General features: G+C 28.8%; 1 protein-coding gene across 1 annotated transcript; it reads right to left on the bottom strand.

The window, feature by feature from the left end:
• Window positions 1-1212: 1212 nt before the first annotated feature.
• On the bottom strand, window positions 1213-27276 carry anchor (integral membrane protein GPR155 homolog anchor). The gene is made up of 14 exons (XM_065503456.1): window positions 26335-27276; window positions 6952-7241; window positions 6298-6437; window positions 5907-6235; window positions 5447-5612; window positions 5144-5383; window positions 4892-5083; window positions 4670-4823; window positions 4239-4331; window positions 3846-4176; window positions 2981-3185; window positions 2741-2916; window positions 2547-2672; window positions 1213-1931 (listed from the first exon to the last, which is right to left on the bottom strand). Exons 1-14 carry the CDS (start codon window positions 26583-26585, stop codon window positions 1730-1732), a joined length of 2895 nt encoding a protein of 964 aa, XP_065359528.1. The 5' UTR covers window positions 26586-27276; the 3' UTR covers window positions 1213-1729.
• Window positions 27277-27402: the final 126 nt, after the last annotated feature.

Genomic DNA, 27402 nt, shown 5'->3' on the forward strand with positions numbered 1-27402 from the left:
GCTTGTACGGCCACAACGAAATTCAGTAAACCACTTTTTTACCATTGAAATTGATGGTGCAGAGTTCGGTGTTGTGATGTTTTTTTTTCCCCAAAAAATAATGCTTAATGAGCAGACTAAATTCACTTTTTTCCAATTTCTCCTTATATTGCGAGGCTGTCAAACTCAAACTAAATGACTCAGCTTGTTCAATTTTGACAGGAGTAAACTGGCAGATGCCTGTTGACAGGAACAGTGTTGCCCTTTCAGTTAAGAAACGGGATATTCAAAAAGTCACGGACTTACTGACCCATCCTCGTACTTTGGTGAAGAGTAAATCATTTCTGTTGCCAAGTTGGCAAACAGAAATTTGTGGTTGCCCTGTGACAACGTAACTTAAGTTCGGTTACCATCCATAATAAGATTCTATACAGCCGAAAATAAATATTGAAATTACGGTTTTTACATCCTTCACATTGTTTGGCCAATGCCAAGAAGTATAACCACTAAAATTATTGAATATAGTTTTCAAAAAATTGTTTCCATTGTATTTTCACTCACTGTATTTCGATGGCTTAATATAAAAAAGGCGTAACTCGATTTTTTTGTTACTTTACAGGAGAAGGAAAAAACTTAACAAAATCTATACAATTTTAGATACAAAAAAAGTTTTAATGTAATTTTTAATAAGAAGAAACATCACATTTTATTTCTCATTTAAAATAATTTTTTTTTTATTTTAATAATTTAAAAAAAAAAAAAAAATAGTTACGCCTTTTTTATACTAAGCCATCGATATGTATCTCTGAGTTGTATAACAAGTGAGTCTTCTTTTGCTGTTTTACATTCCAAACTAAATGTTGCAATTTCCTGATTTCCATTCCCCGCTGAAGTTGAAATCCTTACGATTTATTTATAATTTCATTACAAACACGATTAACATTTCCACTCTGAACCACTGTCAAACATATAGAAAGTTCAATATCTTTACACTAATTGAATTCATTTTGATTAACCTACTTTTCAAGCATTCCAAAAACAAGGTTAATGAAAACTCATTATGTGTAGTTTTTTAAGCATCTTTGTGACCATATATTTATTTGTATTAATTAAATTAATATATTATATATATGTATGTATATATTTTACTAAATTTTAAGCATAATTTGGTATATATTCTTTTAAATTATTTTTCTTTTTACAATATAAATAGGATTTTTCTTTTGTAAAATATTTTTATTTTTCTATAATCTTAAATCATTTTAAAAATATTCCCTAATTTGTTTGAAAGCCACAGCATTATGTTGAGACAAATTACTTTTGGTATTGTTGGTTTGTTGCCATTTGTGACAATTTTATTAACAACTTTCAAATATTTAATATAACATTGATGAAATAACAATTATGTATTTATGTATAATTAATAAAAATTAAAAGTAAATTGCACTTTTAAATTATATATTTGAGAGACTAGTTTCTCTGCTTGAGCTAAATGTGGTTTTCACTCTAAAACACTAAAGGGTTTCTTATAAGTTGTGAACATTTTTAAGAAATTTGTAACTTATATTTTCCATTCATTTGAGAAAAAAAAAACTTAAAAACTAAAGAAATAAAAAAAAGAGGAATTGTTACAATAATTAAAATTAAAATGAACTAACAAAAATCACAGCTGATTGAAAACAAAAAAAAAAAATTATATGATAAAAATAAATTGCAGAACGCATGTGTTGTCGTCATTTGTTTTCTGTTTTTACATGCGGCTGCAAAAATTGTAAAGCAATTGTTTATCTTCGAAATGATAAACATTATTGATATGACGCAAGACACGACCATTAACTAAATGTTTTGCATAGTGCACTGCCTCCAAACGATCCTTAGATAGACCAACTTCTATTAGCCAATCAACAAATTCACAGCCATAAAATACTTTGCGATATGTTCGAATGCGCCACCTTGAAAAACATAATAATATAAAAAATTAACAAAACCAATTAGATATTTGGTAAATTTACTAAATGAAAAGAAAAATTTTAAATAAATATAAGAATTATGTCTGTTTTCTACTTCAGTATCTCGTTTCTATATTGTATGTGAGAACCTTTCATTACAAATATTTATTAAACGCAGGTGGAGTAAGAGTAAATTGTTTACTTGTCTGTACTTTTAATGTGCTCAGTTTGAACCACACCGTAAAAAACTGAATGACTATTCGAATTTTTAAAGTTTTTTCGATTCAAAAATTTTTTCAAAAGTTACAGAAACGGGGTACATACAGTTTGAAAAAATTCTTATTTATTTTTGAACTATTTTTTTTATTAAACTTTATGCGAATTGACACCGACTTTAAACAGAATTGTATAGATTAATTAAAAGCAATTTTACTTTAGATAAACATTATGGCAATACAACAAAATTTATAGAAAAAATGTATTTTAGATTTACTTAAAAGTTTTTATAAAAAACAGCCTGACTGAATTCCCAAAAGCAGCATATTAAAATTTGAATTAATAAGACACATAAATCCATACTTTACAAAAAGTGTTTTTTTAATTGTTTTTCCATCTTACCTTCTGTCCTTAGCAATATCCTTTTTGCAATTTTCCAAATGATGATTGCGAAACTGTTCACATATATGTTTAGTTTCTTGACTAACATGAGACCAGTGAGGCAAAGTGACAATATTCGCTCCATACCTTTAAATAAAAAGCATAACAAAGTTTTAAAAAAACATTAAACTTTTAAAGATTTTAAAATTTCTTACCATATTTTACGCCAAACTTTAATCAAGGGCATTAACAATTCTCCCGTATCACCAATAAATACAGCCATTACTATTAAACTTTGTCCGAAATTTAAGAAAGCATCCAAAAAACTTAATTCCAAGTAAATACCGGACATGCCCTCCATTACCAAGGTCCAAATGGAAACAGCCAAACCCTTGAAATATAATGATTTTAAATAAAAATATGTTTAATGGTAAATATAAGGTTCCAAAACTTACCACAAACATTGAACACAGCAAAATAATTAACAATACAATGTGTTTTAGGGTTTGATGATCATCTTCATCGTTGGCTTTCTCTAAAGGCTCTAAACCACGTCGTGTATGTTCCTCATAGCGATCAATTATGGACTGACAATTTTGTGATGTGCTGGCTCCACAGTTAAAAGCAGGGCCACAAATGTTGGGACGTCCATTAAGGTTTCTGTAATAAGAAACATTTTTAGCACCAACAAATTTCTTATTCTAAATTAAAATTTTCACCAATCATAGTTTTCAAATTCAAATGAACTTAAGCAGATTTTTTATGAAGTTACTCAGTGAAATTCAAATACTGTTCACAGTGTTTGAAACAAGCTAACTTAAAGACAAAGATTTAATTCGATCAATCGTTTCTTTTGATATCAAAAAGCACGTTATGTTTAATATACGGGTATAAATGAGTAAAAGTCGCAAAGACAAAATAATATTCCGCAAAATATAGATATTTGCAACTACATGAAGCTTTTTCTGCAGCGAGTGCTAATTCTGAATTCAGAAAACCATTGAAACGGGATAACCCCGGAAATTGATTAACCATTAAAAGTCGAAGAGTGTTGATTAGCAAATCTGTTGTTGAGTTAAAACATTCGAAAATTAACACAATTTAAACTAAATTTTTGAATGAAATTTATTTTTCAAGCAAATAACTCTTCTTCATTCTGAGCATGTTATGCACCCTTATCGTGGTTGGCGTAAACGTCTTACGCCTACGACTGTTTCGTACTAGATTAAAGATAAAATGCAAACTGTTTCTTTAATCTAGTACTGTCGTAGGCGTATGATGTTTCCGCCAACCACGGTAAGGGTGATTATTTTTACTTACGGTTCATTTTCTGATATCGGTGTTATATCCGAATCCTTTGAATCCTTTTTATTTTGTTCCAAATTACGTTTATTTAAGAGATCTTCAATGTCCACAACAACTGTTGTGGTCGTAGGACTTGTGGTGGTGCTTGAAGAGCAACAGTTACCACCGCTATTACCACAACCACCGCCCCCAGCTCCATTACCAGAAGGATTAACAGTATTAGGCAGCATATCGTCATCATCAGATGAAGAATAAGAAGTATAACGGCGTCTGTGATGTATATTACTATTAGCCGAGGAGGTAATGAGATTTGCCGTGGATATAGTGGATTGCAGATCAGATGTTTCTAAAGTCAAAAAGAATTGTTAATCATTTTTAAGAAAAAATTTAATTTTTAAATCTTAATACCTGATTCTGGATTAGATAATTCACGTGAAAATGTTAGATATTTTTCATAGCGCTTCTTATAACGCTGATGCATGACCAAACAGCCCACGGTAACTGAAATAGTGTTAAAAATTTAATATTAGAATTTTTCGGCAAACTATAATTGTTGTTTAAATACAACTAATTTGTTATCAGATTGAAAACTTTTATTTAGACATCACTAAAGAATCTTAAACTAAATTTTGAATATGAAAAAAATCTAAATCAAACTGAAATAATAAAAATATATTAAAACCATAACTTGTTTTAAAATATTTTAATTATATCAGTTATTAAGTTTTAATACATATTTTTAAAGTAATTTAAGATTAATAACTGTTCAATAAATATTAATTTTTCATCATTAAGAGGTTTTTTTATGTATAAAATGTAATGGACATTTTTTAAATTACCTATAAAACACATGACCAGCATAAACACTGATATGGCTGCCTGGGCATTGCCATATTGGAAACTGGGATTATGTTTTTCCCCTGACATAACATTGCTATCAAATGCTACCAATAAGCCTGATATAATTGCGGGAACACCCCAAGCAAAAGCAATCTTTAAAAGACATTAATCAATATAAAATATTTTTGAAACTATCTACAAGGATTAAATAAGCAACTTACCATATAAGGCCACAATTTCAAGACAAAACAAAGACTGCGGCATTGTAAGAACAACAATGAAATGGCCAAGATGCCAGTCCATAAACGGCTGCTGTAAGTGCCGATATTGAATAAAAAGAATTGTATAAGCAATTGCCATTTTTGCACATGTTCCAATTTAGACCATAAAATAACACCAACACAGCACATTAACTGAAAATGAAATTAGCAAAGAAATATTATGCTGTAAACAATTTAATAAATATTTATTACCTGAGATAACACCAAACAAAACGTAATACGATGAGGCATACGTCTGAAACGTTTAGTGGTTATCAGCAACAATAGCATCCAAATACAAGCAGCTACCCCAGCTACACTGATATCAAAGGAAAAGGCATCCAGTTCATGGATATAATCAATAGGATTGAGATTCGTTAGAGAAATCATTTTTGCTGAGATAAACATTAAAGGAGCTGAGATAAAGGTGCACAGAACCATGCTTTTGGCAATCTAAATTTTAAAATATATATAAATTAAATATACAATTTATAAAAATATGTTTGCAATACACACCAATTCCACTTCCATATTATATTGTGTGGCTATAACAAAAGCCCCGGGAGCAGCTGGGAAGGTGCCATAGAGAAAACCAAATGTACTTAGTTCTGTGGTATCATTAAAATTTTCACCAGCTTGCATAATATTAACAGTTTGGCGACAAACCAAAGGCAAAACCAAGCTGTAATAGTAGTTTACAAATTAAATTAAACTCCTAACAATATGCTTTACTAAAAGCTGGTTTTTGGTAAAAATTTAATCTTCATTATTCGTTTTAACCTAGCTTAAACTAATCTAGGTTTAACTGTGCATCATTGGCCATTTAAACCTAAACTGTCAAATCACAAACAGCATGGACAAATTTAATAAACAAGTCAGCCAATGATGCTCAGTTAAACCCAGATTATAAACTAAATAGGATTAAACAAAGAATGTAGATTATTTTATCGCAAAAACTAGCTCTAATTAAACTTACATTTTCACCAAAATCAATATACCGGGTAACAGAAACTCCGAACCTTTCAATGAACTACCCTGGCCAACAATTTTCAAGCCCAGCAAGAATAAAGCTGTGGCGGAAAACGATTGACCAAAGACTCTCAAAACACTGGCTGCCATTTCGGGCAAACCATTGGGAAATATAAAAGAACCCGCCACACCCAAAAGAGTCATCAACAGCAAAGGATTGAAAAATAATGATTTAATCGTGGTCAAGATAATTAAAGATCTCTCGTTTAGACAGCGACTACGCTTAGCCATTTGTTCGGCCGGACAGGTTTCTGGGCATAAGGGAGGATTTTGAGCCTTAAGAAATGGAAAAATTATTAAAATTTTATACAATTTGTTAGATGCACAAGAAAACTTACCTGTTCAGTTTTATTTTGCGAGATTTTGGCAATTTCCATTAATACTAAACCTATTGGATTTAAAATGGCCAGCGATATGGGTGCCATTAAATATAAATATGAGGCATATTCTGGATGTATGTCCTTATATAAAGCCATAACTGTTTAATATAAAAAAACAATGGAAATTAATGCAAATTATAAGTATGTAATAAAAATAAGAGGGCTATTTATAATGAAACAAATAAATTCTGAATTAAAAGTTGAATATTTATACTAGGTGTGTCATTCGAATAAAAATTATTCGAATAAAAATTATTATATAAAAGTCATTCGAATGACAGTTGTTGCATATCTGTACTAATTTGTGTAATTTGTAATATATTTTTTAACTTTATATTTTTTATTGTTAACCAGCAAATTATTAAATTGTTACTGGTTTTCAGAATATATATTCCATTAAATTATTCGAATATTTTTTATTCGTTCGAATAATCGAGGAAGTTTAAAAAATTAACCAATCGCTCGAATAATATAAAAATTATAAAATTTTATTCGATTAAAATTAAAATACGAATAATTGATAACCCTAATTTATAACAACTAATTTATACACTTGTTAGCCAGCATTTTTTTTTATAAGTTTCGAACAGTAAGTATTTTTTTCCAACTCACCTATGGGATAACCAATTGCAAAATCATTCGATTGTGTACAAAATATACCCAGCAGACCAGCTCTGGCTACATTTAAAGGTCTCACCACGAACAGTGATATAACGAGCACAGCAAAGAATACCACTGCTTTTGATATTAACATGGCCAACAGAAATGTCCAATTGACTTTGCTCCAATTCAATTCCACCAACGATAGAAATATTAACGAGGGCAAAGCAAATGTGCCCACAAATGTACCCAGACCTTTGGTTTCAGCATTTGAGATAATTTTAAAACGTCCAGCAATGTAACTGTAAGGAAATAAAAATTAAATTGGATTATGGCAACAATATAAATGCACGTTTACTAAATAAATTACAAACTAATTAAATTTCATTTAAATTTATTGTGTGTTACACTGCCCAATACATAAATCTGTAAATGAAATGTAAATGGCAAATTAATTTGATTAATTTTGACAACAGGTATCGAAATTTAAAGTTAAAAAATTCACGGAATTTACATGCGTCATTGAAGGGAGTTTTGAAAGAGTGCCTTAAAAAGAAAATTCATAAAAGTGTTTGTTGTTATTGTAACAGCTCTGTAGTCGTCTCTGGGGAAAAACTTCCGTGTCATACAGCTGTTACTAGGAATTAAAAAATCATTTGTACGCCTATATAGTGGACTAGATTTTGCAAAAATAAGAGTATCTGAAAAATAATTTGGTCTACATGTTCTACAAAATATCGAGCGAATAATGGAGTAATTTTAAGGTACATGTAGATTAGGGTGGCCCTTAATTAGCGAAAGTTGGATTTTGGCCATTCTCACCCCCAGTTTGTTGAACATTAATAAAAAAAAAATTATCCTGAAAAAATTGTAGGTTTGGGTTAAGTGCCGGTGAAGTTTTGAGATGCATTTACAAGGGGAAAAAATGCATTTTTTTCAGTTTTTGTAAAAAATTTGCCATTAAAAAATTAGAAATGTGAACGTAATTGTCGTTCTAATGAGACATAAAAAACAGAAATTGGGTTTCTTTTAATTTCTTACACTAAACCAAATATTTGTCCTTTACAATCCTTCATTTTTAAATAAAAATAATCTTTGGATGATTTCGAATGATTCAGTTTCAATAACCGAATTGAAGTGTTTATCCTGGACTTCTTACTGGGTAATATCTTTTAATTTCCAGATTTTTCAGTGCAAAATTAAACAAAATAAGTGACTGACATCAATGGAAACTTCTTTGAAACTCATATTCCGTAATTTCAATTTTAAAAAATATGACCTTTTACAAAAAATAAGTGTATATTTTTTAAGATAAATTTAAATTTACTAGATTTTCTATTACAAAATTATAAATATCAACGTTTTTAGACATTCAAGATTAAAAAATACATTTATAGAAAGTTGTAAAACTTATTATCAATGGCAAAACAATTTACTTCTTTTATTTTAAAAAAAGTGGCCGATTGCTCACCGAAGCTTATGGTGAATGTGTTTTATTGGTTTCAACTTGTGACGATTTGTTCGGTTCAGAAGTGGTAATTTTGACACAGCAGACACCAAGATCGCCCAGGTCCTCCAAAAAAGTTTGAAGACCAAGAATTGTAGGCATTACTCCATGAAGATTGTTGTAAAACTCTACAAGAGCTAGCTAAATCATTGGAAGCTCCTCAAGCAGCAATTTCAAAACGTTTGCGAGCAGCAGGATTCATCTAAAAGCAGGGAAATTGGGTACCATACGAATTGAATCCGATTGACCTTGAAAGACGATTATGAATGTCCGAAATGATGCTTGAACGCTATAAAAGAAAATCATTTTAGCAACCAGCCGAATCGACACCAAATATCCATTTTGCTAAGGTAATGCTATGCAAGTGGTGGGACCAAAAAGTCCTATCTATTATGAGCTGCTGAAATCTGGCCAGACCATCACATGGGCCCTGTACCGAACGCAACTGATTCGTTTGAAGCGAGCATTGGCCGAAAAACGTCCAGACATAAAACCGTGACATTCCATCATGACAATGCTAGGCCACATGTTGCAATACCTGTTAAAAACTAATTAGAAATACGTGGTTTGAAAGTTTTGCCCCATCCGATTACTATTTGTTTCGATAGATACAGAACGCTCTCTCTCTCTGGGATACGCTTCACATCAGAACAGTGTCCGAAATTGGCTTGATTCGTTCTTGGCCTCAAAAGATGAGCAGTTTTTTTGGCTCGAAATCCATATGTTTCAAGAAAGACGGGAAAAGGTCTTAGCTAACAGTGGCCAATACTTTAAATAAATGTACAAATGTTTCAAAATAAAATCTAAAAATTTCAAGACAAGATACGAGTAATTTAATAATTTACTTATATGGAATTTAGAGCTTGAACTGTTAGCCAGCCGCATGGCAAATGAGTCTGGCCTTGGTTGCGATCGCACCGCGAAAATATCATAGAAAACCTATAGTAAATTGTTGAACGCAAAATATGGACTCAAAATTATACCTCGAAGGAAGCTTTGTGAGCTGTAATTGATCTGACATTTAACTGTTACAATACCTCTCAAACCTGTGGACAAGTGGATATTTTTTACAACATAAAAAATCTTCTAAAATTTATTTTTCAGAATATGTAATATGAAAAATATTAAAAAACAAGTAAGAGATTCGGCTGTGCCAAATTATACTTAAAAATTATTTTTTTTAAATATTTTTAAGTAAACAAAATTTTTTCTGTTCGAAATTGTTTTTTAATTTTTTTTTTTAAAAAGTTTTTTTTTCTAAATTTTTATTTTTATATTTTTTTAATTTTGAAAAAAAAAATTTTTGGAAAATAATTTATGAAAAAAAATTTTTTGATGAAAAAAAAATTCGGGTTAAAAAATATTTTTCCCGATTTTGGCCCATTGTAGGTCCAACTTACTATAGCTTTATGTACATCATTGCAGTGGACTTTAAAATATCTATCATTAGATATCCATCTATTGTCTATATTAATGACTTAGTAATCATATATAGATCCCGGTTTTTTCCTTATATCTCAGCCATTTGTGGGCCGATTTTGTCGATTTTAAATAGCAACCGAGCCGGAATAATTCCCGACATATTGATGTATGAATCATGTACAGACGGACATGGCTATATCGACTTCGCTATCTATAACGATCCAGAATATATAGTATGCTTTGTGGTGTCGCCTCTCATGGCGAAGGATTTAATTAAAAATTGTGTGCTTTCAAATTCTGGCAACACTAATGAAGGGTAAATGATATTCAGCACAACACTCAAACTTTGTTTCGTTGAATAAATTGTTAAAATCAGCAGTTTATTTTGCCAATGCTCTTTTAACATTAAACAAATAAGTTAAATAAGATATGAAATTACATATTAATGAAATGAGGACACAATTATACTTTTGAATATAACGAACAGAAAAATAATAATTATTGTACAAGACTGGTTTGTGAAATAATAATTTATTTCAAAAGGTAAACTTGATTTAATAAGAAATGTATTCTGTAAATGATTTTATGATAATCTTATGTCAAATATTCTGACACTTGCTTCTTAAAGTCGCACATTTTTCTTATAATAACATATCTAATTTATATTAAATATAAATACAGACTTTTGAATATTTATATTTCTTCTTACATTTCTTTACATTCATACATAAATCAATTTAAAATTTTATTTCATAATCGCAATCTTTCAACTCCAATAGGTTCTGCAGTGTATTGCATGTACATATTTGTTAATAAAATAATGATGAATTGCAAACAAAATAAAAATAAAACAAAATAACAAAATAAAATAAGTATCACCTAAAAGGTTAACGAACAGCTGCCCGCCTGGCTGTATAATACGAGTATAAACAAAATTAGTCTAACTAAATACGACAGACAGTCATTGTTTTAATCAACGTGACTTATCTGTAATTTAGATTTATTTTTCTTTTGTGTTCAACACACTTTAAACATTCGTTATTTGAAACAAAATAAATGTTAAAACATTATGTAGAGAATGTTGAAGAAAAAAAAACACCTTAAATATGATTTTTTTTATTGTTGACAAATTGAAATATGGACTATTAAGCACGTCCTATACGTATATATGAAATGAATCAGTGTGAGATTGAAATTTTAACAAGTGTGCGTTGGATATTCCAACCACAATATTAGCATATTCAATTAATAAAAATTTCATTTGAAAAAGTTTACTTTTAGAATAGCTTACATGTGCATATGTATAAATAATTTTGATTAAAACAATTTAATTTCTGTTAATCGTTTAACTGGCATTAATAAATTGTTTAAGACGATTTTTTTATTTGTTACTTCAAAAATGTGCCAAGTCACATTTTATAAATTATGCAGGTGACACATATAAAACATTTTAAATGGTTTGTTTTGAATTATTTTTTTTTAAATCTGTAAATGCAGAATTTTCCTGATCTGATAAGCTGTTTAAAAACAAAATACGCAGACTTTAAAATAATTAGATTGACGACGAATCTTATTTATGACATAGCTGCTTTTATGTGTTTTCGTTAGTTTTTCAAAATCTTTGTAAAACATTTAAAAATTATCTAATATATTCTTATAAAAATTAAAGAATTATTACATTTATCGAGTAAATGTTGTATTTTTAGTTATTTTGTAGTTTTGTATTGAAATCTCAATTTTGATAAATAGTGGACTTAGCTCGTTTACACACATAACTAACGAGATGTAAGTCACTTTCACTATAATTGTGTTTATTGTAATATTGTTACTGTTATGATTTTGTTACAGATTTAAGGTCAGACAAATTAAGAAAATAGTCGAGAAAGATATATTGTGAGAGAGTATTGAATTACGTGTATGTTGCAGGAATGTAGAGAATTGTGGCCCCTAGTTGGAAATATGAGATAAATCAAACAAATTATAAGAAATATTGAACATTTTGAAACTTTTCCAAACAGTCAATAAAAAGGACAAAATCACAAAAAAAAAAAAAAATAAAAATTGTATGTGTAACAATATTTTCTATAGAAAATTATATATAAAACAAGTAAGAAAGTATGGTCGGTCAAGCCCGACCATGAAATACCCTACACTAAGTAAAAGAGCAAAAACATTTTCCTTTTAAAATTTCAATAATTTATATTTTTGAGTGATTTTCGGAAGTGGGTCTTATATGGGGGCTACGACCAATTATGGATCGATCACCATGAAATTAGGTCGTGTGATTTATGTCTATATTAAAGTTAACTATGTTGAATGTTGTGTGTATACAAACATTTATGCACGTTAAAGTGATTTTCGGAAGCGGGTCTATATGGGAGCTATGACTAATTATGGACCGATCGTAACAAAATTTGGTGACATGAAGGAAATAATAGACCGATTTCAGCCAGTTTCAATAGCCTTGGTCCTTGAGCCGAAAAAATAATATGTACCAAATTTGATCGAAATATCTTCAAAATTGCGACCTGTACTCTGCGCACAAGGTTTACATGGACAGCCAGCCAGCCGACCAGACGGACGGACATCGTTTAATCGACTCAGTGATTCTAAGTCGATCGGTATACTTTAAGGTGGGTGTTAGACTGATATTAGATATATTTGGGCGTTACAAACATCTGCACAAACGCATTATACCCTCCCCACTATGGTGGTGTAGGGTATAACTAGCTGTTCCGACAAACGTTGTTCTGTCATAGCTCACACAAAGTTTGAAGACTCCCACTATAATAGTACTCCAGATATTCAATAATAAATGTTTATTTCGTAAGGGAGCTACCACGCTCATTGCACCTATATAGGTCAATTGTGAATCTAAACCATCCAGGGACCCACTCAAACACACACAAAAAATTTCATCGAAATCGGCCCAGCCGTTAAGGAGTAGTTCAGTTACTAACACACGTACATAAGAATTATATATATAAAAAATAACTCGATACAGTGATTATTAGCAGATCATTTGGTACCACATCTAACCCACCTCTATTTAATTCTATTGCAATTTATATTTATATTTTATTGTGTGTTAAAATGCGTGTAAACTTCTAATTACCACAATCATACAAAATAATACTCGTTCGTACTCTCTGAAACAACAAAAAAAAAACAATTTATAAAAATCAACAAACGACAGCATGATTTTCCAATAAATTTAATAATAAAGATTTGAAAATTGATATTTGATCACCGCCCACATAGTTTGTAACATGTAATTTCTTATTATTTCATTAAACTGGTAGCAGGCATTATTTCCTTAAGAGTTTTTTTTTTATTTAAAAATATGTTTAATGCAAACAAACAAAAAAAAAATATTGAAAATAGTCTAGTTGTATGGTTTGATAGATAAATGAGTTTTAAATGATTAACTGGATTTTAATTCATGTTATTTACAATTTACGCGTGTTTTGTTTATAAATAGTGTAAATTATGCTAAACTGTAGAGGCAAACAAACATCAGACAATTATTTCAACAATTCGGTGGGACTTATTTAATAATATCACTAAACTTAAAAATATTTTATTTTTAAGTTTAGTGATTATTCGGTAGTCACCAAGAGTCTGTATAACTGTATGCTTATCAAACTGGAACAGCATTCATGTCGTCAAATGTCATACACATTTTAGATTATATAACGAAAAAAAAAAATATTGGGAAAATAATTATGAAAATATTATCAAACTGTATTTGAAACTTAAACGAAATTTAATTGTAAGATGACTAATTTGATAAAATATTAATTTTTTCATTTACTTGTTATGTTTTAAAATTTGTATTAGCTTTGGAGTTTTTCATGCAAAAAATCAAACCATTCCAGATTAATTTAGCACTTTTTCCATCAATTTTGTTGGAGCATTCTGCAGGTTCGAAAGAATTCAATACAATTTTGAAAAATCGTTAAATTTAATCTAGTAACCGTTCCCATAAAGCATTCAAAATAAATGCATATACTTAACAGGCTTAGGACTTCAAACATACTGAATTTATTCATTTGAAAACTCATTATTGTAGAAATAATGCCTTATTGAATTACTTAAGTTTTATTTAATTCAAATCCATTATATAAGTAGCTTAATAAAAATTCATTGAATGATTAAATTTTTATCAATTTAAATCAATTACAAAAAGGCTTTAGACAATTTATTTCAAATCATTTTCTAAATGATTAAAAACCAAAATAAATGAATGAAGAAAACACTTTCATTAAATTTGTATTAAATTTGAATTAAAAAAAACTAAACGTTCGAAAGAATTCAATATATTTTTGAAAATCATTAAATTTAATCTAATAACCGTTGCTATAAAGCTTAGGACTTCAAACATACTGAATTCATTCATTGGAGAACTCATTATCGTAGAATTAATGCCTTATTGAATTACTCAAGTTTTATCAATTTAAAATCCAGTAGCTTAATAAAAATTTATTGATTGATTGAATTTTTTTCCTTTTAAATCTATTACAAAAAGGCTTTAGACAATTTATTTCAAATAATTTTATAAATGATTAAAAGCAAAAAAAAAAAAATTAATGAAGAAAACACTTTCATTCAATTTGTATTAATTTTGAATTAAAAATAATTAGACATGCAAAGACTGAATGAATTTTATTATGAATTCGAACAATGAATGAATTCAATTCAAATGAAGCTAATGCATTTGTTATGTTGGGAGTGTTTTTTATTTCTAAATTAAATTTTAGTGAATTAAAAATGTAAACAAATTTTTGATATTTTGTTTTTGTGAAACAAAAAACAGTTTTTAATAATAAGACTTAAATTTGTTGCGAAAAAAATATATTTTATAAAAAAAATTGTAAAATTGAATTTTAAAGCTCTAGATATATTCCAACAGGTACGCAACAATATGCTGTTTGTAATTCGACTTTGAAGAGATATAAAAGGCAACATTTTCTGAGCATTCTACGAAAGTTCCTCGAAGGAATACACAATAGTTTGAGCTGCCACTGAAAGGAAACTTTGTCTAAATATTGACATTCCTAGAACTATTCAAGTACCAACAAGTAAGAGTGTAATATTGGGCAGTGTCGAATACTTAGGGTCAGCGATCCTCACAAAATTTGGTAGAAAGATTTAGGTTCATATAACCTGTTTATGTCCAATTTCATCACAATATTAATTATTATAAGACAATTATGAATGTTCAAGACATTTTTTGAGGGGGGACCTTGTATGGGGACTAGGGACACATGTCGCCCGATATTCGCCATACCTTACAGTGTAATTTTAGAGTACTTAAAACTAATTTGTGAAAAATTTTATCAAGATTTCTGGATAATCAATATATTTATGACGGTTCAAACATTACTCCGGGGTATTCCTTTCGATTGGGTCCTATCGTGTTTTCAACAAACGGACGGACATAACTAGATCGTATTTTTTGGTTCTACGACCAATATTTCGATATGTTACAAATGGAATGACAAACCATTATATTTGATGGTATGTATGAAAACATAAGTTTGAGTTTCCAAGCTGTTAAAATTTCGTTTTATACATAGTCACTACAATATGTTAAAAAAAGCTTATCCCACTGGATCTTATACACGTCACGTTCAAGACAAATAATCTCGAGATGTCTTTTTGGTAAAAATTTACGTTAAACATATGATTTGAGAAAATTTAGTTCAAATTTAATATACAGTGTAATAGTTAACAACATATTAATTTTGAGCTTGGATCTAAAAAAATCTATAATTTTTGACATAATTATTATAGAAACACAGCTGTAATCTTAAGTAGATTTAGGGCCTTATTTACTAAATCCCTGCATCAAGTGATAGTTTGACCTGTAACAGCAATCGAATTTTCATGAAAACGAAAAGAAATTTTTGCTATATTTCCATATAAAACTACCACTAGGCGCACAGAAAAAACTATTTCTTAAACCGTTTCAATTCAAATATTTGTCATATATTGAACTGGTTTCAATTATTTCATAATTAAATCAAGTATTCATTTGCTCAAAAACAAAATTTCTTGATATTTTCTATTGAATTTTGAGTTTTAAATTTGATTATTTTGACAATTGAATATACAATTTTCGTTATTGGTTGAATATCGAATACAAAAATTATTGAATAGATAATTTTCGTAATTGAAAACACATTTTTGTTATTTTTTGTGTTTCAATTACGAAAATTATCTATTCAATAATTTTTGTATTTGAAATTCAACCAATAACGAAAATTGTATATTCAATTGTCAAAATAATCAAATTCAAAACTCAAAATTCAATAGAAAATATCAAGAAATTTTGTTTTTGAGCAAATTAATACTTGATTAAATTATGAAATAATTGAAACCAGTTCAATATGGGATAAATGTTTGAATTAAAATATAATTTTTTCTGTGCGTCGAGATGAATGTGAAAAAACTGATTTGAATAATAATACGTGAATTTGTATGAAAAATTAGTTTGTTGTGAAAAATCGAGATTTTTAAAAAAATCAGTTATTTGTGATTAAAAAAACAGTTTTCTATGATAACATTTGTTTTTGTAAAACACAATTTAAAACATGGTTTGTCTGAAAAAAAATAATTTCATTTATCGCTCATTTATTCACCGATTCGGATGATCTAGGTAAGTTATTTAGGGGTTTCGAAATTGTTTATAATAAAATGCGAAAAATGTATTAAAACAATAGGGAAAAATTGTTCATTAACAAGAACAATTATTAAACTATTCGGTCTCCTTATTAAATTAGACCCCCTATTCGGTTGGTTAACTATTGAAATTTACCTAAAACTCGTTTAAGTCTGCTTGTTGCTGGCTGGAATTGTGCGTAATTTATACCTTTTAAATACATATTATAATTATTTCCGTAATAAACACGAATAGAATACAATATTTTCTTAAATTGTAAGAAATGTGCCAAAAGGAGGAAACAGAGATAGTTAATTAAAATTTGTGCAATTTAACGAAAGTAGAGGAACATATTTAAATTGTTTTTAAATTGTATATTGACTGAAAATATAAAACGGTTGTTAGAAACAGTAGCAATTTGATAAAGATTTAAACGTATTACGATTATTAATTACTGTAATTTATAAAAATTATAAAAATATTTTATTAAATGGTATGAATTGCCTTTCATTAATTTAAATTCATAAGCAAGGCGTATTAATCAGGTGAGAGCGTCTCGGCAACAAAGACAATATTTGTTAATTGTCAAATGACTGACAATGTTAAAATATGTTGAGGCACATGAAAAATGTAAAAAATAAAGAAAAGAATTAATTATTAAAAATATACTTATAAATGCGTGATTTTTTTTAAATTTTTAGCTTTTATGTTAGCTTTGGCTTTTTTTCCATCTTTCTGGAAACATATGCTCATCTTTTCAGGCCAATAACGAATCAAACCAATTTCGGATACTCTGTTTCAAAGTGAATTGACTTATTGATTCTCTAAATTGGTGTAATTTTATTGATTAATAATCCAAGTAAACAAGAATTAACTTTCACTTTTAAATTGTTCTTTATATGTATGTATCGACCTCTTGGTTAAAGGATTTCCTGGTCTGAACTGAAATAACCGTTGTGAATCATTATTTATTTGTTCCCAGAATTTAAGGTGCGATCTTGTCATTTAAAATAAAACCATTACAAGCATACATATACATTTTTTATTATGTTTTGTTTTTTTTTGTTTAAACAATTGATAACAAGTTTTGTTAAATTTGGATTTTTTTTTAAATATAAATTGAGATGTGCTCTACGCTAAAATAAACATCTGTACATATGAACGTGAAAATTATACCCCTCGATTCTCAAGCACGTTTTTTTACACAAACTTATATTTTATTAAAAAAAAAAACAATATTACCATAAAAAACACAACAGAACATAATGTTAATTCAACAACAAAATCCGCGGCTTCAATCAATCAAATTAATTGCAGTGAATTAAAAAATAAATAAATATTCTTTAATTTATTAAGAAACTTGTAAATTATTTATTTTACTAAACAGTAAAAGATGATTTCAATTAGTTCATTTTATTTTATAATACTGTTACATATTTTGAAATTCAATTTAGATTTTGTTTGCGCAATTTGTGTTTATTTAAAAAAACAATTTTATTGCGCCTATACAAAATTATGTAAATGTTATGTGTATTTTCAATATCTAGATTATTTAGTTAGATTTGTAAGTTGCCATATAGAGTTACGATATTCCAAAGTGTAATTGACTATGAAGTGGCGTCACAATTTTGTTTTTAAGTAGCTTCGAGTTTAAATAATTTTTATACTCATGTGTAATTTACTTTTATTCTCATGTTTACGTTTTTTGTTTACAATTAGGGAGCAACGACAATCGAGTCTATTGAAAGAGATCAAAAGTATTTTGTTACAGTTAGTAGCAACAAGAAATTGGCATTAGATTAGTTTTTGTACTTTCTCTAATGTTGCACGGTGGGACAGAGGTGGGGTCTCAAAGTTAAGCACTTACTATATATAAATAAAATTTTAAACATTTGTCAAATGTTTAAGTTTCTTACCCTTGAAAAATCAGACTTGAAAGATTAGACCTAAAGTCATATCAATGTTGAACTTATGTCAATGACCTATAATTTTAGTGTTTCACAACGTTTATCGTCATCAATAATCAACTGCATCCTCATGTTGTGGTAGCCCTTTTTAATAAACATTTGTATACGTATTAATTTGTTTTTCAAGATTGGCTACCGTTACCGCTAAGCAACCATACCCTTTGAGCTCATCTATATTTCCGCTAAGCTACCGTTACCGAAATATCTGCAATAACCGTAACGGCTAAAATAACGTCACCGATATAATCGTAAATAACGTTACCAATAATTTATAAATATAATTATAATAAAATAATAAAAAACTTTTTTAAAAAATCTTTTATTTAATTGTTCAAAAAAAAAAGAAAATAAACTTTTATTTAAATCAAACTATTTATTACATTATACAATCTCGGTTGCCATATCAAAATAGGATTCCTAATTTCACAGACTTTTTTCCATTGCCGTAAGGAAATTAAAAAATCATTACATTTCCTGAATTTCCCGGTACTTTTTTAATACTAAATTAAACAAAAAACCAGTAACGTTTTTTCGAATAAGTAAACTTAGACATATGGCTGCGTAGAAGTATAAAATAACTAAAATATTTGTGTGTACAATGTTGGTCCAGCGTTTTAAAGGTTTATAATATAATAGTGTCGTTTTACCGGTATTGTCACACTCGGTAGAAACTTAAGAATAACGACTATGTTAAATCTGGAAAATATGAGTATGTAATTCGTTTCGAAAGAGACATTACATCCATAGAAGTAATAAGGCACCTTAATAATTCCATACAATTTCAATTTCTTAATGACCAAATTTTTCTGTTGTGGCTGAAAAATTGTAGTTGAGTTATTCACCCTTATCGTAGTTGGCGTAAACGTCATACGCCTACGACAGTTTCGTACTAGATTAAAGAAACAGTTTGCATTTTATCTTTAATCTAGTACGAAACAGTCGTGGGAGTAAGACGTTTACTCCAACCACGATAATGGTGATTATAACCATTCGGTTATTATAACTGTGATGCTTCTTAGCCAACTGACTATCATTTGTATTATAACTTTAAGAAGAAAGCATATAAAGAAATTCCCGGGAAAAATTTAGCGAATGTTAAAAAAGATATTCCCGGGAATTCGCAAATTAAATGTCAATTAAACAAATAATTCACTGAATATATAATAGAAAATGGATGATTTTGAAATGTCACTTTGACAATTTTTTTTCCAAAATAAATTTATATGATCTCTGCAGTTCATTGAACTAGTTCCGCTACGTCGAATTAGTTAGCCACGGAGATCTACTACTAGTGATTTCAGTTGTTCTGGCACAACTAAGATCAGGATGGAGCAACAGGCTTAATGCCTTCTGGTCCCGCATAGACCGTGCCGTCCTCAACATATGCCCAGCATGTGGTCAGGGTCCTCATGATACCCTCCACTGTCCAGCCAGCCCTACTTCACTACGTCCAGTAGATTTATGGACCCATCCAGCATAAGTAGCACAATTTCTTGGACTTGATATTGCAGAACCCCCAGACTAAATATTGTAAAATTGTTCACACTGCTACAACAACAACAACCGACGTTCCCACGACAATTGGATCTCCGTTCCGGAACGACCCGAATCATATTCGGCAAAAGATTGTCAACTCAGCGACAGCTGTACAAACCGAAAGTTTTTTCCCCAGGAAAGAACAATCGGTCACAATCGAACTGTTACAACAACCAAAATAATTCAAATTGTCAACAGGTGTATGCATGAATGCGATTCTTCTTTTCAGAAATTGAATCGGAAAATCTTATTTGCAATTGTTCTATTTCGAATTTTAAATGAAAAATATCATTTTCAATTGTTCTACTCCGAATATCAAATGAAAAACCTTTTACGAATTGTTATTTTCTGAATATGAAATGAAAAATCTCAATTTCAATTGGTCTAAATGCATAACACCTTCAATATCAATATTCATAATACATCCCATACAAAAACTGTACAAGCAGAGCTTTGTCTTCGAAAATATTTAAGGTTTAACCTCCAAATTTTCCAAAAATCTTGTCACTCAAATTCAGTATAATTTTATAATTTTCTAGATTTTATCTTGTTCTAAGATTTCAAATGACTGTTATAAGCGATGTACAGACGTAGTACTTTGATATTCCCAATTGGCCGATTTCTAGTGCTTAACAGCCCTGGCACATATTTCGTTCGGAATGGTTTCAATAGTTATAATTCCGATAGATTTTGTTTTAGCTTCTTCAGATTCCGTTTAAATTTTTTAATTCGCAAAAGAGTTAATTTTGTTTTTCCGAATTTAATTTGGCAATATTTTGTATATTACTAGAAGGTTTTGTTAAAGAAGTTTTTTAAAAATTTGAAATTTTTATCGTTTAATTCTACTTTCGATCGAAATAGAATTCTGTGTAGTAGTAGTTTGTTTTTAATCTATGATTTCAAAACATAATCACAAAAGACATATATTGATAACTAGCTGACCCGACAGACGTTGTCCTGTACAAGCCACAACAGCATACTACATGTAAATCAATGTGCATATTTTGAGTTTTTATATAAGTAATCGAATTTTGGTCTGAAACATGAGTGATCACTGATCTAGCCCCTTTTTCTTGATTAAACTCTCATTGGCCAAGTTATTAGCGATTTTAGATTTATATAAAAAATCGATTTTTGGCCAGAAATATGAGTGATCACAGATCGAGCTCCTTTTCTTGATTAAACGCTTATTATCCAAGTTATTAGCGAATCTAGATATTTTGTGTTTTTAAGCCAAGTTATTAGCGAATTTAGATATTTTGTGTTTTTATATAAAAAATGGATTTTTGGTCTAAAATATGAGTGATCGAAAATCGAGCTCCTTTTCTTGATTATACGCTTATTGGCCAAGTTATTAGCGAATTTAGATATTTTGAGTTTTTACATCAAAAATCGATTTTTGTTAAGAAATATGAGTGATCACAGATCTAGCCCTTTTTCTTGATTAAACGCTTATTGGCCAAGTTATTAGCGAATTTAGATATTTTGACTTTTTATATAAAAAATCGACTTTTGGCAAGAAATATGAGTGATCACATATCGAGCTCCTTTTCTTGATTGAACGCTTATTGGCCAAGTTATTAGCGAATTTAGATATTTTGAATTTGTATATCAAAAATCAATTTTTGTTAAGAAATATGAGTGATCACAGATCGAGCTCGTTTTCTTGATTGACCAAGTTATTAGCGAATTTTGATATTTTGAGTTTTTATATCAAAAATCGATTTTTGGTCAGAAATATGAGTGATCACAGATCGAGCTCTTTTTCTTGACTAAACGCTTATTGGCCAAGTTATTAGCGAGTTTAGATATTGTGAGTTTTATATAAAAAAAATCGATTTTTGGCCAGAAATAAATGGGGGAAACCCGGAACTGGAATGCTTTGTTTCCGCCGTTGAAATTTTTTTGACGATTGATTCCAAGTATAATATCTTGGCATTTCGGAGTATAGCAGCGTTCAGCCAAATTTATCATTCCGGCACATATCAAAAAATCTGATCAATGTTTTAGATGACGGTCGATCAACCATTTTCCAGATGCCATGTCACTACCTTTGGTCACATATTTACAGCATTTGATAAGTGGGCGTATTAGTGAGCATATTATTGGGCGGAAAAAACTTTTGTAATAAATAGCCAAATCGGTCAGGCGTTCTGCGATTTTAGATACATCGAAAAAAACTGGACGTGGTAAATTTTTCTTACGAATTTTACTACGAACATTTAAAAACAAATTAGCCAAATAGCCATTTTCCGATTATAGATAAATCGAAAAAAGTGGACGTAAAAGTGGGCGTGGTAAATTTTTCCTTCAGTAAAAACTTAAAAAATTAGCCAAATCGGTGTAGCCGTTTTCCGATTTTAGATAAATCGAAAAAAGTGGGCGTAAAAGTGGTCGTGGCCAATTTTTCATTCCGTAAAAACCTAAGTTGGACTATGACCAAAAATTTAAAAAAAAAATGTCTAAATCGGTCCGGCCGTTCTCAACTGATACAATTACCAAGGAACGGCAATTGATTTTTATTTATATAGATGATGCAGCAATTTTAATATTGTCAAAGAACTAACTATACAAAAATAAAATATTTTGGCTTTTAAAGTTTCTCAAATTAAATGATACCAAATTTATTTTATTTCTACTATAAATTATAATTTGTATGTCTATTTATTAAAATTTGCTATTTATCTTGTTGTCAAAATTCTAAAATTTTAATTGAAACAATTACTTTCTCTAAGTTAGTTCTATAACTAAAATCTATAGCAAACAAATTTTTAAAATTGTGAGATTGGCTCTATAACATCTGTAAATAAATACAAATTTCGTGTTCATGTCATTATCTGTCGTTTTTTTTTTAATATTTAATTTGTTCTGGGATTGTAGTTTACTAAGCATGCAATGTAAATAAAACAAAAATAATCAATATTTATCACATAAATATTGATTTGTAAAATTTAATAACAAAAGATTTGTATAAAATTATAAAAGTTATTTATTTAATTGATAAATCAAAAAGAATTTCTGAAAGCAACAAATTAAATAAAATGTTATGTGAATTAGAGATAAATAACGTCATAAACGCAAAACCAAATTCTTTGAATTAAATTGAGTTTGTATTTAAACACTTACAGGCTACATAAGTTAATAATTAGAAAAACTTTCCGTTTCCCAAATGTTGGATCTAATTATTTGTATTGTTTTTAGTTGTTTTGTATCAAGATTATATTGTTATAAAGAATACACCACTTTTAATTTACTACATATAACAATAGTACACATGTTGTTTGTTTGGTTACTTCAGATTATATAAACTATACAAATTAAATATTTTTCTAATTATAAATTGTTATGTGATGCATTTCATTTAGTTTTTAATACAACTAATTATAATTAGAATACAGTTAGAACACAATATTTATTTAATTTCTGTACTGAGTTGCGAACAACGCAATACATTTTGTACATATAATTGTAATTGTGTCAAATATTAGTTTTGAAAAAAAAATGCAATTTGATTGGCTTCAAAAAGGTGTACTTTAGTTGAAAATACGGCGTGTTTGTAATTGTTTAAATTAAAAATTATACAATACATATAAAAAACAGTTTAAATTGCATTTTAATACAACTTCTCATTATTCATAAAGATAAAGTCAAGCGCTATGTTGTTAAAACTTCTCTACATAGTTAATGTTAGTTACACTGACTAGCTAAATGACTAATATCGGGGGAATTTTCACACAACTTTAACTAGGTATGAACTAGACTTTTTATACAAACGTCACAATTGAGAATAGCTGTTATAATGAGCGATGAATAAATAGACAAGAAAATTAAATATAATGAAGTTAAGGAAAAACAATCATGCATATAATTAAAAGGTATCATCGTTGTTAGCTATATGTATTTGATTTGATCAATGATCACAAGCTTCATCACATTTTTTTAGCTTGTTCGCACTCCATTAACAATTTTCTTAAGGAATTATTGCTATGTGAATAATTACAACTAGTTTCTTGGAATTTTTACAATTTTACAAGTAAATGTATATAGAATATAGAATGATGTTAATGCATGAAAAATTCTCATCTTAAAATGCTTTGTAAACTTTGTAAATAATGCATTTGTAATAAAATAAAGCATAATTTTTAATAATTTTTCCATTAAATTCTAATCACTGACAATCGTTTCACATGGTAAGGTTAAAGTCTGCTTGTAAATTAGTTCTATACTCGTTTGCGAAACTTTAAAATATATTTGTGATTCTTATAGATTTGGGTTGGTAAATTTTTTTACGGCGATTTTTGTTCTATGGGTCATTCCATGAAACTTTGCCGAATAAACCATAGATCAAAAATGAATTTCAAGCCCCGGGTTTTCCAAAATAATTAAGAATAGAGGCCAAAGAAAATTTTATTTCCTGTAGCCAAATGTGTTGGTGGCGTTTGACGAATATTTGACCTATGGACCTCGATATTCATTTTTGCAAGATTCGCGATGCGCCTTTGAACATTTTTTTGGCCCCTACACTTTGACCCACCCTATTAAAAATATGTCAGTTAGACAACTTCATTTATTTGGTTGAAATCTACAAATATACATATAATGAATCCTTTAGAAATATTTGCTATAGAAAATGTTCAAGAATCAATTTTCCAGGCAATTTTAGAGGAACACATCTTTCAAAAACTCTTTAGAATGTCTTAATTTGAAAATATAACAAATATGCAGGTTTTTTATTATAAAAAAACGTAAAAATCCCAAATTGAAAAAAATAAAAATATATTCGACTGTGACGGAAATTATATGTATACAGTTCACTAAAGTATAGTTTAAGATAAAGATTGAAAACAATTTCTGTGTATGAAAACAATTCTTTTGTTGAAAAAAGTAAAAAGAATTGTTGGTTAAAAAAGTAAAAAGAATTGTTGGTTAAAAAAAAATTTTTGTTAAAAAAAATTTGGGTTAAAAAATTTCGATAAAAAAAAAATCTGGTTAAAAATTTTTTTCTCGATTATTATCTTTTGTCGATGTCTGGGTTTGTTGTTTGTAGTCCGATTTTCCGGAATTTAACTAGCAACCGAACCGGGACTATAGGGGATATATTGATATTTCAATCACGTGTGTAAATTATTACGTGGCTTCAGAAGGTTAATTTCAACATACAGACCGATAAAACGGACTGGCGATATCGACTTCGCTATATACAGCGATCCAGAAGATATATACTTTATGGGGTCGCAATGAAAAATGTAGAAAAGGAATGAGAAACATACCACTCATGGTGAAGGGTATAATAAAACCTATGTTTCCATTGTTTTGATAATACCATATTTATTATTATTTCAGTTTTCTAATTTGTAGTTATACGACTATTTAATAGCCACAACTACAGTGAAAATAATCACACTTTTATGTCTGCTGATTAAATTCAAATTAATCATTAAATCTAAACAGAATTCCGTTAGTAAAAATGGGAATTACCTTACATGATCTAATTTGAATAGATTATCACGTGATTAAAATAAAATTGCTATTAAATCTATTGAGAGTTACAAAAAAGACAACGGAGCTCCGCTTTTATAAGGGGAAATTACCCAAAAAATTCATGGCATATTCATGTTAAATGTAGTAGGCCATAAAATACAGGAAAATCACATGAAGTTTTGCAAAAACCTAATAATTACTGTGTATATGTAATCAATTTAAAACTGCAAGTTTTGAGCTTCTTACAATTTATCATTAAATGTTGGAAAATTGTGTCTGCAGTCTGCTGTTGAATGGGGGAATTACATTAAAAATCAAGATACCGGTATTTTGATGTAATTATTTAACAATTTTATGGTTTAATGTATATTTTATGGAGTTAGAAGTTCAAATAAGTACAAACATAAATCTTTTAAATTTGAAAGTAGGTTTTTATATTATAGTTTTCAAGGTCAAAATCACACTTTATAACATCGACATATAATATATTGGGTGGCTGGTTAATTCACAATAAACAAAAAATAAAACACGCAAAAATGTAGCAAAACAAAAAACATAAAAAAACAAATCAATGAACCATAGATGATTGTTTGTGTCTAGCCAAAATTTTGGGCAAAAAATATTAATAACTGCGAATAATTTGGCCGAGTATATGTATGTATGAATGTAAAAATATAACTTCCATATGTGTTAAATAAATATTGTTCATTAAACAAAAAAATATTATTTAAAGAATATTGTATTGTTTAATCGATATGATAGATTTTATTGCAATACATACATATGTATGTATGTAAATATATATTTTTTGTACTTACCCACAAATTATAATGCCAAAGCACTGTACCAAGGCTGGATAAAAGTTATTCATAGAAATGTTAGAATCATGATCAGGAGACGCTGTTGTAGTGGTTGCAGCTGTTGTAGTTGTGGTAATGGCTGCCAAAATGTCATCTGTTAACGAAGACATGGTGGTTGCATCAAATTCCTCCAAATTTTCAGCATTAGCTACGTTAGCATAAACAGCCGAATCTCCATGCAAAGCTGCCAACATCATAGAGCTGTCCATATTGTTAAAAGGGTTTACTGCACGTTAAACGTGCTCGTCCAAAAAAAAGGGGTTGCTTTTAATAAAGCCTGTCAGCGAAAGGTGTTGTATTGCTAAAATATTTAGCTTATCGTTGAATTTATGTGTTTTATATATTTTCTACCAAAAACTACGTCATTATGCGGGCTTATTGTTTTTAGCTTCTTTGTCTTTATGTATAATTTATAACAAGTGGGTGAAAAATACGTCAAAGGTCGACCCAAAAATTTGAAGCAACAACAAATTGCTGTTGTTTAAAGGGCGCAGGTCTATTTACGTCGACCAAGTTTTTTTAAATTTACACAATAAGTTATTAAATAGTACTTTAATATGTACAATAAATATGCCAAGTAATTTTTACAAACTGTAAAAAAATTATTAAAGCACTTTAATTTAGAAAATATTTATTTACGTATGTTTTATTTATTGTATTCCCTCTTTATAAATTTCTTGCTATTTATAACTTTTATACATTACTTTATCTATTTATATTTTTCACAACTCTTTTCACTTGTATTTGTATAAGAAATATAAATTAAGGATAAATAAAATATTTTCTTTGTTTTGTGTATCAATTATACTAATTAATTTCTTTATTTAATTATATTTTCTTCCTTTTTTCACACCGCAAATTCATTATTATTTTTTCAGACATACACTCACGTTGGCATTTCGTTAATAAATGTCAAATAAAAGAGAATAACTGATATTTATATATCAGCTGTGTGAAGGCGATGCCAGATGGGCTAGTTATTTGTTATTTTAAAAAAAGTGTTGGTTAATGAAATTATTATAGAAA

Source organism: Calliphora vicina, chromosome 3, assembly GCF_958450345.1.
Source record: "Calliphora vicina chromosome 3, idCalVici1.1, whole genome shotgun sequence".
NCBI lineage: Eukaryota > Metazoa > Arthropoda > Insecta > Diptera > Calliphoridae > Calliphora > Calliphora vicina.

What these genes read in the sequence shown, in the direction of transcription:
- anchor (XM_065503456.1), bottom strand. Translation starts at nt 26,585, where the DNA reads ATGGACAGCTCTATGATGTTGGCAGCTTTGCATGGAGATTCGGCTGTT. An exon ending in TTTGGCATTATAATTTGTGG is followed by an intron (nt 7,242 to 26,334) that starts GTAAGTACAAAA and finishes ATTTCCTTACAG; the next exon opens with TTACATTGCTGGACGTTTTA. An exon ending in TTTGTTTGGTGTTATCTCAG is followed by an intron (nt 5,084 to 5,143) that starts GTAATAAATATT and finishes TTTCATTTTCAG; the next exon opens with TTAATGTGCTGTGTTGGTGT.